This window comes from Terrapene carolina, unplaced genomic scaffold (genome assembly GCF_002925995.2).
Source record: "Terrapene carolina triunguis isolate 2854851 unplaced genomic scaffold, T_m_triunguis-2.0 Scaffold67, whole genome shotgun sequence".
NCBI lineage: Eukaryota > Metazoa > Chordata > Testudines > Emydidae > Terrapene > Terrapene triunguis.
Window position 1 is genome coordinate 13,495,791 of NW_020664418.1, and position 12,907 is coordinate 13,508,697.

Here is a 12,907-nt window from a genome sequence, read left to right on the forward strand (position 1 = left end):
TGGTACAGAGACTACACTGCAGAGCTCAAAGCCTCACTGCCAATCAATGAACATCTGACTAGCAGAAAAAAATAAATAACATTTAAATATAAACCAAACAGCCCTTCAAGTGCTTCCATAGCATCATAATCTCTACATAAAACAATCCACTACAAAGAATTACTGTTCGTGTGCACAGTAAGCCAATGGCAGGGAAATCACAGTTTTGGTTGCTATTCCTGTTCTGGAGGGCAAAGAATTAGTAATGGAATTGAAACTAACTAATGCTGAGCATCGTGGGAGGAGGCTCAGAATCCTCAAGCTACTTTGATGCAGGTTGGTTTTTTAAAAGAATTAAATTTCTTTAATTTTTAGGATAAAGACCAAATCCATCTTTATGAATTTTGTCCTTTTAGAGGAAGTCAGTTCATTGTATCATAATGCTCTAGGAGATCACATCAGCACAATGGATATATTTCAGGACTGTTTCAACAGCACACCATATTTGGGATTGGCTCACCAAAAAAAAAAAAAAAAAAAAAAAAAAAAAAAAACAAAAAATTAAAAGATTTTTAAAAAAAAAAAAAAAATTAGGAATAAAAAAAAAAAAAAAAAAAAAAAAAGCATGAAGGGAAGCAATCCTGACTGTATGCCGCGATGCGGAGATTCATAATTGACAGGATGAGTAAGAACAGCACAAGACTGTCCTGATTTTGTATTTTTGTAACTAAAAGGTTATCAGCCAAATTCACACTAAAACTTCTCACTCCTAAATTCAGACCTTCCATGGCAGAGTAAACCCAGAGTAAAACTACTATGACCTAGTCAGAAGCCCCTAAAACTCACTAATAAACAGAAATTGACACATCCTACAAGAGATGTTAGCGGTGTTTCTATATAATACGGTGTGCCACTGGTCCAGTCAGACAACTAGAAACCAGTCACCTGATTAATCACATCAGATGCAAGGAATGTAGAGTGCTCTCAGTAGGCAACATGGCAATCTTTAGCAGACAGCCTCTCAAATAAAGCAGCTCAAGATCCTGCCCACACCTGCCATGACCCTCATCTCCACCACACCCAGTCACTTCACGGTGCCTGCCTTGGTACTCAAAAGGAGCAGCAAGCTTTGGTTTTGATCACTATGTATAGATTTAGTTCAAAGCAAACCCAGAGCAATTATAGATGCCATTACATCCATTAATCTAACTAGACACTTATTAGGCAGCCCTCCTCCTCCACTAACCTCTGCTGTTTCCCAGAGGAATTCCATCTCAGCTGGCCTACCTCAACCTCTCTGTCCCAGAGGGGGCCCCGCCGACTTCAAGCCAGGACTAGTGAATACACCAAAGAAAATAAATAAATAAATGCAGACAGTTTGTTAGGTCACCTCTACAGAAGTGGGGATTAAAGGCTAGGGCCTGAAGTTGCTTACGAGATACACTCAGAAACTGTAGTGCTGTGGCAGTAATGTTACCATCCAGGATCTCACAGCAGTTCTAATCACCTTGAAAGCCCCTGGACAAAGGTTTTTTGTTGTTGTGGTGGTTTCTTTTTTTTTTTAAATAAAGGACAGTCAATGCTTTAGTTATATAATAAAAACAACCAGTTAATGAGATGAACCCCAAAGAATGAAAGCAAATAATTTGAAATCCCACCGGATTAACAAAACGTGTGAGCAAACTGGATCAGAGTATTCAAGAGCCTTTCAAGTAGCTTGTTTCAACATGGGGGAAATAAAAGTTCCTTCCTTCTCCGCTTACCTGCTAGATCCTGAGTTCAGAGTCTATAAGGACATGGCAACCACCCAAGGCAGCACCAGATCCCGAACCCCAGCCCTGGCAGATGAGGAAAAGGAATGACTGTTTGCAGACACTCAAGTGCCTTCATTTGCATTTCTCCAGCTTGTTAGGTTACTGACTTGAGACCTTTGCTGTTCCCCTTTACAAACAGCTTTGGAGTTCTCCTTTAAGAGTGAGAGTACCCACATGTTCTCTCTTCTCCCTCTTCCCCCAGCCAGCATAAAGCATCTTTCCACACTCCAACACTGCATGAGGTGACCAGTTGCATCCAGGCAACCTGAATAGGTACACATAATATCTATATATTATATCACTGTATGTAACAAAAAGTAGCTTTGGGATAATCAACTGTTGCTGCTCAACTTGAGCAGGTGCCAATAATTGCAGCAGTGGCAGCATCCAGTTCTTCAGTCACTGAGCCCATTTCAGTTTCTGCCAATGTTCAGTGCTGAATGTAGTTGCTTTATCAGGCATGCTAATGTCCTAAGAAACAAGGTAGAAAGTGCTGGCCCTTGACTTGTAGTGTGCAGCCCCGGTTGAGCAGTGCCTACTGGATTGTGCAGGAGAGAGACTCCCTGAAGCAACAGGTACAAGGTGACGAGGCAACAGGTTTTGGGGGAATGAGATCTAGGTCCTCATCGTCCGGGATCTCATCTAGGTGGTACCCGTCCTGCAGAAGCTGACGGCTCAGATCCTGGTTCACCTGCTGCGTGGGCGACAGAAGAGATAAGAACTCCTGAAGCATGTCAGTCAGTTGGGAACACTGAAGCCCTCCACTGCTCCAGCTCCAACGAAAAGATGTTCCCTGTACTATCTGATGTCTATCATACCCTCTCGTGGTTGGGGTTGTAGTTTGCAAGTTAATTTCACTTGCATTCTTATTACACGCACACCCCCTCAGGAGCCAAGCAATCAAGGTGGGCTGGTTAGAGGGGTGAGAGGAGGAGAGGGTTGATTTAAACTGAAAGGAACTTTTAAAACTAAGATCAAGTCTTAGCAAAAAAATACTGATTTAAACTCAAAGAGTCCCAAGTTTCCTGCATTGCTCCTGATTCCCAGCTCCCAGCCAGCAGCTTCTCACAGAGGAAGCAACACCAGCTGAGCAGAGAAAGTGCACAATGGAGGAAAGAGCTTTAACTCTTGGACTGTAGACACTGATGAACACTACACAGATCAGTGTTAGGGTTGCTGCTCAAAGTCCTTTACAAAGCTAAGCTTGGGACAAACTGCTTCAGGGTCTGGAAAGAGACAGGGTTTACATACCTGAATAGGAAATGGATAGGAATTTTTAGCAGTATCAAATAAAACTGTGGTTGATTTGTTTTGGGGTTGGGGGAGGAGAATTAAGCATCCCCTTGCAGTTTTTGGCACCAGAACAGCATTATGCTATGGCAGGAGAATCGGAAATTTGAAACTGACCAGTCTAGTTAACTGTCCAAGCTCAGCAAAGTCCACAAACAGCTTTAGAGGAGTAAAGTAAATTACGTTCCACATACTGAACTCTTTGCCATCAAGTACATGGCAACTGGACAAAGGGGCTCGTTAGGGGTGGGGCAGAATGAGAATGGATCCATGTGAATCATACGGGGGTGTGAGAAATAATAAAACAAAACACTCTGGACTTGCCTCTGCAGAGGAGTAACCGGAGGAACATCTTGATTCCAGCTCCCCATCACTAAGAGAAGAATGCAACAGTCAGGTAAGCAAGAGAATGTGTGAAGCGCAATCAACTGCTGCATCAGCTCTCAGTCAGTGGGGTGTATACGACCTCCTCCCCCTCCCAGCAAGCAGATAAGGGGATCTTTGAAGTGAAGGAGTGGAGAATGGCTCTTTACATTTGCACTGCTAATGAGTGTTTCAGCAGGGACCTCAGTATCAGCACAGTCCTGCTGAAACACTCATTAGCAGTGCAAATGTAAAGAGGGTCCTGCATCACCCTCTCCAACAGGTGCCCACATGAGCCTAGATTACAGGTCAGCAATGCATCAGTCTCACAAAGATGGGAATAGAATTTGCAACTCGGGTTGTTAACATGTCCAACTCCCTCAGGGTTGTACTGCTGGAGGCAAGCAGATTGGTCACAAAGGTGGCAAGTCAGCCACTTCCCTTTACTTTACAGCCCCAGGTCAGCTCCCTTAATGTAAGTGGACTTCTCTCCCTTCAAAAAGGAATCTCCATATAAATAGAGGCTGGCATAGCTTAGTCAGTTAGTAACTTGTGTCTTGAACAAAGTGTTGCTATGCAGGGGCTCAGATCCACCAAGCAGGCATCACTCAGTACCCGAGTACACCTACCTCAAAGCACCAAGCCACTGACACACACAAAGCTCTCACCTGTCTGAATCAAGGGACACCAGGTTCTCATCCGCTGTCTGGCTGAGAGCAGCATAGCCCTTGTTAAACTTCACTGACCTGGAGAGAGGTGCACAAATGAGCCTGCAACAGACATCTAGATGGGGAAGTGTGATCACAGATCTGACCGTCTGCCAGGCTAAGAACACAGGATAGGAGGTACGGCAGTGGACACTAGAGATGTCCTCTCACTTTACTGCCTAGGTCAGGGGTAGTCAATAGGTGGATCATGGGCCAAATCTGGACCACCCAATGCTTTTGAACAGACCCCGAAATCTTTTTATTTACTTATTATCATTATTATTATTTTCTCTGGAGTCTGGACCTTGACCAAGAAATTTGGACCTTGACAAAAAGTAATTGACTAACCCTGGCCTAAGTATTGCTAATCTCGACTCTCTCAGCCACTATGGGCCATAGCAGCTGGAAATTAACTCCACCTCCAACTCCAGGTGCTGCAATAAATTTAGCTGCTTAATTCCTCAAAGCCAGTTTATCCCCCGGACTGAGAGGAGAAATACGTATCTTGTTGAAAGGATTTAATGTTTGTGAATGTGCTGGATTGACAGCTCTAGGGCAGCATTTCCCAACTGTTGGCAACTGCTCATTCAAAGTCAACAATTTTCATGGCCTGCTTTTTTACTCTTCCTTTTACAATACATGTGTCAATGCTAACAATTATAAGCCTATATAATTTGTGTGTTGTGTTTTAAGAGGCTAACAGGAAGGATAAGGGTGTGCAGGGAGTGGGGGAAGTGACATTTTCTTTGCTTAAGATTGTAATCAAGTTTTCAATACTTTGTGACCCCTCTGATTGATTGTTGTGATCCTATGGGGGTTGCAAGCCACCAGTTGAGTTGTTCTAGAGAGTCCTCTGTTTAGCCACAGAACAGTTACACCATAGGCAGCAGCATCACAAGCTTCCTTATGCTGCCCCTTGCCAATGAGCCTCATGCCTGACCAGGAGGGACCACCTCTAGGAACATTAAGGCAGTTCAGGCAGTCATTTGCCTCTTAGCTGAGGCTGTCAACAAGGGGGTGGGGAGAGGAAGGGATGGGGCAGCACACAATTAATGTGAATGGTGATCACTGGTTTGTGATGTGAACACACACTGGGAACTGACCGGAGACACTAAACTCATTTCACATATAATGCTGACCTATCAGTCATTACACACCTGAGCTGAATTAGAACGAGTGACCTAGAGGTCAAAGGCCCCATATCCTGCTCCTAATCCTCTGAGCTATCCAGTCTCTCAAATATGAATTTGAAAATACAGCTTGTCAACAGTGAAAAGAAATGGGCTCAAACCTCTTTGCTGCTGGCTTTGGTTGCTGTTGAACGGTTGCCCCCAGGATACCTTTCCTCCGCAGCACCGCCTTCGCCATTTCTCGATGCTTCTCTGAAACCCAAACAAGGCTACTTACAACCCTGAACCCAACTGACCTGTACTCCTGGGGCAAGTTGTCATAAGCCATCGCTAACAAGAGCGCAGCTGCTTTACAATGCCTTTCACATGCAGTATATGGTACAGAAACAATTCCAACATGTCAATTCTTATCACTTTGATTGAAAGAGGCAGTTGATTTTGTTATCCATGTGGTCAGACGCACACTGCGGTGTCTTCCATTTGTTTAATTTAAAAGCCCCCTTTCCCCTGCCAGTCACATATGCTTTGGTGCCGAACAATATTAAACACATGACTTGCTGACTAATGCCAACATTAGACGTATCAACTGCCATTAATCTACATGTTGCCCTCAAAAATACCCTCCACCTCTACAAAAGCCTGGGGAAACAGATTTGTCTTCAGGGCTTAATATAAAGCCTGAGAAAACATCAGACTGGGGTGGGTGAGTGGTGGTGAAGCAAGTTCCAGAGTCAAGAGCCCTCCACCAAGCATTCCCCATCTCCAGTCCCCACATGTTCAAATCTAGGGATGTCAGCAAAAGCACCTCAGCTGACCGGGCAGTAGACAGGCTCAGCTAGCCAGGACCCAACCTGTGTAAGGTTTTGGCAATCAAAGACAATACCTTGAATTGCAGCCAAAAAAGCAAGCAAGGAGAAGAGTCTGGAGAATTAGCGCAATGAGCTCCCTGCAACTCAAGCTGCCGAGCAATCAGACATTTACATTCTCCACCATCTATAACTCCTCAGTGCACATGGCAGTTACCTAGCTTGGAAGATACAAAGGACAACCGTAGCAAGATCCACATCAGAGAAATGGTGGCAGTCACTTAGCCAGATGAACACGAAAGGCACTTTTGGCCACAGATGTTTCTGAATTTTTAGATAGCAATTGGGTCCAAAGCCCCCAGATTTGAAAGCCTTAAGGACAAATGGTGGATGAAACTATCAGTCATGGGGCCTACGCAATCACCATAAGAGTTTCAAAATGCTTCCCCTATATTAAGGGCAGTCAGCTTTGATTTTAGTTTATGTGGAAGTCTTGAGCTATTCTGTCCATTCAAATTATGACCCCTTCCTTAGTAATCCAATGGCAATATTCTATAGGCAGTCACGACAGAATTATGCAATACTACTTGCCTAGAGCAATCCAAGTTGATCATGATAAAAGATAGAAGTTTTTTTGTTTGTTTGTTTTTTTAGTACAAATGGTTTAATTTGACCAAAACTTCTGGCACTAAACAGATCTAGTTGACCAGTTATTCTAATTAAAGGGAAAGATCTAGGCTTTAACTTCTGATTTAAGGAGAACATTCCTTAGATGGAAAAAATTATTACCAAGCAGTGCAATGCATAACTTGACTCCCTCAGTGCAAGGTTTACAATGCGAGGGACCCATCAGTCTCTGCAGTGGGCTACTCATGTGCTTCTCTTTTAAGCAATATTTTGAGCTGGCATTGGGATTGGGAAAGAACCAGACTGAAAGGCCTGGAGACAGAAGGCTTTATTCACAAAACAGGCATGGGACAGGCAGTGCTAGCTTCTGCCATGCAGTCCACCAATGGACTGTCACCCGTCCCTAGCACAACCACCTCCAAGGGAGGCAGGCTCCATGACCCATTCAGTCCCTAGCCTCTCTGCTGAAACTGTCAATAACCATAGCAACTGCAGTGATAGAAAACCACAAAATGTTTACTAAACCTGGATTAATTTTCAATTCAACTCATTTCACACAGACGGTACAATTTACAGTTACTACTGACCTGGGCTGAGTTGAACCATTAACCTGGAGGTGAAATGTTCCATTACCCTCCCCTGACCCTCAGATGGGAACTTGCTAGGGAGATGGGGACTCTGTGGCAGCCCAGGCCATTACTTACGCAGTTTGGCATGAATGGAGGAAGCTTTGGTCATGATGTATGGGCCCCTTTTTTCCACTGCATCACTCTCCCTGTTTGTCCTCTTGTTCTCCATCTGGGCCTGCTAGAGAGAAAACAAGCAAGAGCAGAGCAGGTCAGCCAGCATCACTAAGATACAAGGACAGACAGATGCTGTTCAAGGTGTTTGCAGTTACTTTCAGTATTTCTAGGGAACCCATCACTGTAATAACATACTCTATGACAACAGCAACCTCTCGCCACAGCAATTCAAGAGAGCTGAAAGGAGGAAACCTTACTCTCTTCCAGGCCCTGTGCCTGCTGTGAAACTGGAAAGATGGCAGAAGTGTGGGAACAGAGAGAAAGATGGTCCATCAATAAATGAGATTTTTGAGAGGGGACTGGAGATGTTAAATAAAGACAACTCATATGGCTGTGATAATAAGCTTCCTTGTAAATCTGTCTTCAACAAAAAATATGGAAAAAGGGATTTCACAATTGCATTGTAGCCAACCCAACCATTCAAAAATCATGAGATTTTTTAAATCTCATGATTTTTAAAGCCAATTTGGGGTTTGGGGTTTTTTAGTCTTTTCAAGCTTATCCCCACCCAGATAAGAAAGCTAAACTTGTAGATCATTTAAAAAGCAAAAGTGAGAGTCTCATGTAATCATACGACTCCAAGACCAGGGCCTTAAGGAAAAATGCCAAATATTGTGAGATTTGTGACAAAAATCGTAAGAGTTCGCAACAAAAAGAAAACTTTGCAAAAATAACTTAATAAAAAGCAAGTAGAGAAACACTTGGAAAATGTGACACTTATAAATCAGCCAATCCAGATGATACATATCCTAGCATATTAAAGGACCCAGTAGGGCCATTCTTATGTTCTTATGAACTGACTAATGCAGGGGTTCTCAACCTTTTTCTCTTTGAGACTCCCCTCGACATGCTATAAAAACTCCAGGGCCCAGTGCGGGCAGAGGGGCCTCGGGGCAGGGGCCTTGGGCATAGGCATAGTTTATCTTCTATTTTGGGTGAGCAGGGGCCAGCGGGGCTCAAGCCACCTCCACATGGCAGGGTCCAGGGAGGCAGCACCACCTCCACCCCCTGACTCACCTCAGCAGGACACCCAGCCTGTCTGGGTTGGAGGGAGCACACAACCCTAAAATTACAACTCAAAAGTGGGGGGCTTAGCTCAAAAAGTTCGAAAACAGCTTAGGGTGCAGGGAGGAGTAGCTAGGGGCTGTGTGCAGACAAAGGGTAGCTCAAGGTGCAGGGAGGAGGTAGCTGGGGCTATGTGAACACAGAGGGTGGCTGTGGGTGCAGGGAGGCGGGTGACTAGGGCCTGTGTGCGGGCATTGGGGGTAGCTCAGGGTACAGAGAGGGGGGTAGCTGGGGCTGTTTGCAGGCAGAAGGGTAGCTCAGGGTGCAGGGAGGGGGGTGGCTAGGGGCTATGTGCAGGCAGAAGGGTAACTCAGGGTGCAGGGAGAGGAGTACTCGGGGCTGCGTGCGGGCAGGCAGGGGATAGTTCAGGGTGCAGGGAGTGTGTAGGTCAGGGTGTACAGAGAGGGGTATTAGGGGCTATATACTGGGAGGACTCCCTGGCAGTCCCTGTTCTCGGAAGGGTCTGCCAGCCACAGAGTCAGGTCTCCCCATCCAGTGAACTCTTACTGGTTGCCTCTGTGGGAGCAAAGGGGGCTGGAAGCTGAGGAGCAGCTTCAACGCAGGGCACCAGCAGGAGAGGAGGGAACGCTGCCACTGCCTGCTCCATGGCATCAGCCAAAGCAGCAGCTGCCCCCCACTGCCTGGCTTTGGCTTCCCACCTCTGACCTGACCAGGGGGCAAGGAGAGTAGATGGTGGGGAGCTGCCTCCAGGACTGCCATGCTCTTGCGCTGCAGTTCTTTTTTGGGGGGAAATGCCCTCCATGTCCCCAACTCTGCCCATGGGCTCAGGGCTTTTGCCCCACAGGGAGCACCTCCCAGCTTCAGCCCCGCGGGGGCTGCTGGGAATCGGGGCTTCAGCCCTACAGCTCCCAGCTTCAGCCCCGCGGGGGGCACCAGAAATCAGAACTTCAGCCCCTCAGGGGGCACCAGGAATCGGGGCTTCAGCCCTGCACCTCCCAGCTTCAGCCCTGCGGGGGGCGCCGTGAATCGGGGCATTAGCTCTATGCCTCCCAGCTTCATCCTGCAGGGGATGCTGGTAATCGGGGCTTCAGCCTCACGCCTTCCAGGTTCGGACCTGCAGGGGGCGCCAGGAGTCGGGGCTTCAGCCTGGGGCCCCACAGCCCCTTGAAAGGGCTCACAGTTCCCAGGTTGAGAACCGCTGGACTAATGAATAAATACATACAGTAACTATGAATTTTGGCAGGGAGATAACACTAATCCTTGATGTAACTGTGGCTTTTTATGCTAGCTCTGCAAACACACATGTGAATATCTTTATGCATGTGAACAGGCTTGGGCGAAACTGATTTTTTAAAATAAATTTTGATGGATAATATTGATAGTTATTTTAAAGCATTCCCCCTCCCCCAATTTTCCATCTGTTTAAATTTTCACCATTGTTGGACATTATTGAGGGAGGTCACACAATTATTATTTAATGACGGTAGAGAATGAGATAAAAAAATTAAAGCTTTATAACAAAAAACATACAACACAAATATTCTTAAACCAAGCTCTTGTTCTCCAGCAGTGTTTTCTCTACTTTGCCTATGGGTAAGTTTCGTTATTATTGATTGAAGTATTTGTAAGTGAATTTGACGTTTACGGTAGGGTGACCAGATGTCCCGATTTTATAGGGACAGTCCCGATATTTGGGGCTTTTTCTTATATAGGCTCCTATTACCCCCCACCCCCTATACCGATTTTTCACACTTGCTGTCTGGTCACCCTAGTTTACCGACAAAAGACTAATCTCTCTAGGCCTACGCAGACACAGAGCCCCGCTGAGCTAATGCACTAGTGGTAGCACAAATAAGGCCCTGCAAAGAGCCCGTATCTCCAGTAGCGCCCCAGCCAAGCAGCAGCCACGTTCGATCGGGTGCAGCCGAATACCCCGGAGCGGGGGGCAGACACCCCCCACGCGGGGACTCGGCGGGATGAGACGCGCTGGCCGAGCCGGGCGGACCCCGCTCCCAAGGGGAGACGCGAACCCGTGACGCCCACGAGTGACCCGCGCGGCTGCCTGTGCGCGGCCCCGGCTCTGCTCGGCGCCTCGGGTCAGCGCGGGGAGGAAAGCGGGGCCACCGGGGAGGGGCCGCCCCGTGGGGTCGGTAAGGGCGGTGGCAGCGGAGCCCCCACCAGGGCCGCGGCTCCTCACCGTCCCGGCGCTGGATCCGGGCTGGGTCGCGGGAGGCCGGCTCGCGCCACCGCCGCCGCCGCCATCCCCCGTCGCCATGGTGGTCGCTGGCGGAGCCCCACCCCTTCATTTGCATACTCGCGGGTCATGAATAATTAACCAGCCGCCGTCTCACCTGATCGTCCTTGACGCACAGAACCGAAAGCGAGGCGGCCCATTCGCTTGCACGGCGGAGTCCCGCCCCCGCCCCCTCAAACCAATGTCTATTGGCTGCTGTGGGACAAACAAGCCAATCCCAGATGACCAATGTCTTTCACCCGGAAATAGAGAGGCAACGTCCTCATCACCCCTTCTGGAAAGCCGGGGGCGGGGAAAGACTACCAGACTATCTTCCTGGTGCTGCTGTCTCTGGGGTGTCCCCCATGCCTTTCCCGGGCTGGGACATGTGCGTTCCTCCTACGAGGCAGCAGGTGGCGCTGCAGGCCCTGCCTGTGGCTGGCTCCTCCCCACCCCTGTCTCGGGGCTGCACGTGGGGGAGGTGAGAAGGGGCGGGGCAGTTCGCACACGGGGCCGCTACAGGCTGGTTCCGGGCTGCTGCGTGGGGAGCACCTAACGCAGCCAGGGACTGTTGAGGGCGGGACCTGTGTGTGTGTGTGTGGGGGGTCATTCTGCACGAGGAGCTGCCTGACCCCTTGCTGTGTAGGGGGGGTTAACAGGGCGTCAGGGTTCAAGTGGTGTAGGCACCGCAGAGAGGGACCAGCAGACGGTGAACTGCCAGGCTCCTCGCCTCTCATCTTTTCCTGTCCTGTGCTGCTCTTCACTGCTTATCCAGCTGCCAGTGAGGGCAGGTTGGGACTTGAATTTCTAATGTAAACAACATGCAGAAAAGGTTCTTCTCTATACATGATAACGTAGCACCAAAAAAGAGGGGAGGGGTCCTTTTATGGTTTCAGATCCCCATTACACTGCTCCATCCATCTCTACTGGGACCACACTCTCCTGGGAACAGATACAATTCATCCTCCTTTTTTTGCTCACTTCTAGCCTTGTCTCAGAACCCCTCAACACTTACATAGAGTAGAAGGCACTGTATCCATTCTGCCCTGGTCTTAGCATAGTACAAATGCTGAACTAGGTTGCCTGCTGTCCTGCAGAAATGGGCTTCTTTAAGGAATATAGAAATATATTATGATTCCTGATGGCTGCCCAAATTTCCAGAAAGGTGGGGGAAGGAGAGAGGATGGTTGGTTGACTAGAGAAGAGCAGAGCTGCCGAAAGCCTACTGAAAGCTCAGAGTAGCATAGAAAACAAACCATCATGCCCAAAAGGATTGTTGTTGGATAGCAATATTACATAAATATTTACACAGAAGGCAATTAAGGTGCAGCTACTTAAGGAAGCAACAGATGCTTCCACTGATGAATGTATCATAAAAAGTTTGATCTGTATTTGAAGAAAGAGACATGATAGACTAAACAGGCTGGATAAAGATGTCAAGGGACCATGTGACCTCATTTGTCTTCTCTAGGAAACCTTCTGGTTAAACAGGATTGTGAGAAGTTGTTAGCTGACAATGCTGATTTTGACCATAGGGGGTCTCCCCTCATCCTTCATGTCATGCTGGTAGTTCATTAGATTTCTGCAGTAATGAAAGGAAACGGTAATATAAGCATTTTCATATTTTCTTTCCTATGAAAACTGCCATAAACAGACTGAAATGCATTTGTGTCTGGCCGATAAACGGGTGGATCTTTATTTAACTAGCCCATGGCTCTGTTTCACAAAAAGTGGTGTTGAATGTTCGGATTATCCAGGGGGCTTTGGATGGTTAAGCTTCATAGCAGCAAGCAGATTTACCCATGGTGCAATTTCCAAAGTGAATGCTAACAGAAGTTACATGCTCCTATAACCTCAGTCCCAGCTATGATACATTTTAAATTAACCTACCAAAATGGACAATCCACAGTGCAGACAATTTTAATCTTAATCCTTTGAGGAAGGCTGGGGATCAGGCGATTTGAAAGAGGGTTGCTAAATTGAAGGGAAGTCAATAGAAGCAACATACAAACCATTAAAAAGCAACAGAGGGTCCTGTGGCACCTTTAAGACTAACAGAAGTATTGGGAGCATAAGCTTTCTTGGGTAAGAACCTCACTTCTTCTTGCATCTGAAGAAGTGAGGTTCTT

General features: G+C 47.1%; 1 protein-coding gene across 1 annotated transcript; it reads right to left on the reverse strand.

The window, feature by feature from the left end:
• Positions 1-589: 589 nt before the first annotated feature.
• Positions 590-10,820, reverse strand: FAM219B (family with sequence similarity 219 member B). The gene is made up of 6 exons (XM_024210324.3): positions 10,743-10,820; positions 7,421-7,523; positions 5,445-5,535; positions 4,115-4,192; positions 3,408-3,456; positions 590-2,487 (listed from the first exon to the last, which is right to left on the reverse strand). Exons 1-6 carry the CDS (start codon positions 10,818-10,820, stop codon positions 2,329-2,331), a joined length of 558 nt encoding a protein of 185 aa, XP_024066092.1. The 3' UTR covers positions 590-2,328.
• Positions 10,821-12,907: the final 2,087 nt, after the last annotated feature.

What these genes read in the sequence shown, in the direction of transcription:
- FAM219B (XM_024210324.3), bottom strand. Translation starts at nt 10,820, where the DNA reads ATGGCGACGGGGGATGGCGGCGGCGGCGGTGGCGCGAGCCGGCCTCCC. An exon ending in CCGGATCCAGCGCCGGGACG is followed by an intron (nt 7,524 to 10,742) that starts GTGAGGAGCCGC and finishes TTTTCTCTCTAG; the next exon opens with CAGGCCCAGATGGAGAACAA. An exon ending in CCGGTTACTCCTCTGCAGAG is followed by an intron (nt 2,488 to 3,407) that starts GCAAGTCCAGAG and finishes TCGCCCACGCAG; the next exon opens with CAGGTGAACCAGGATCTGAG.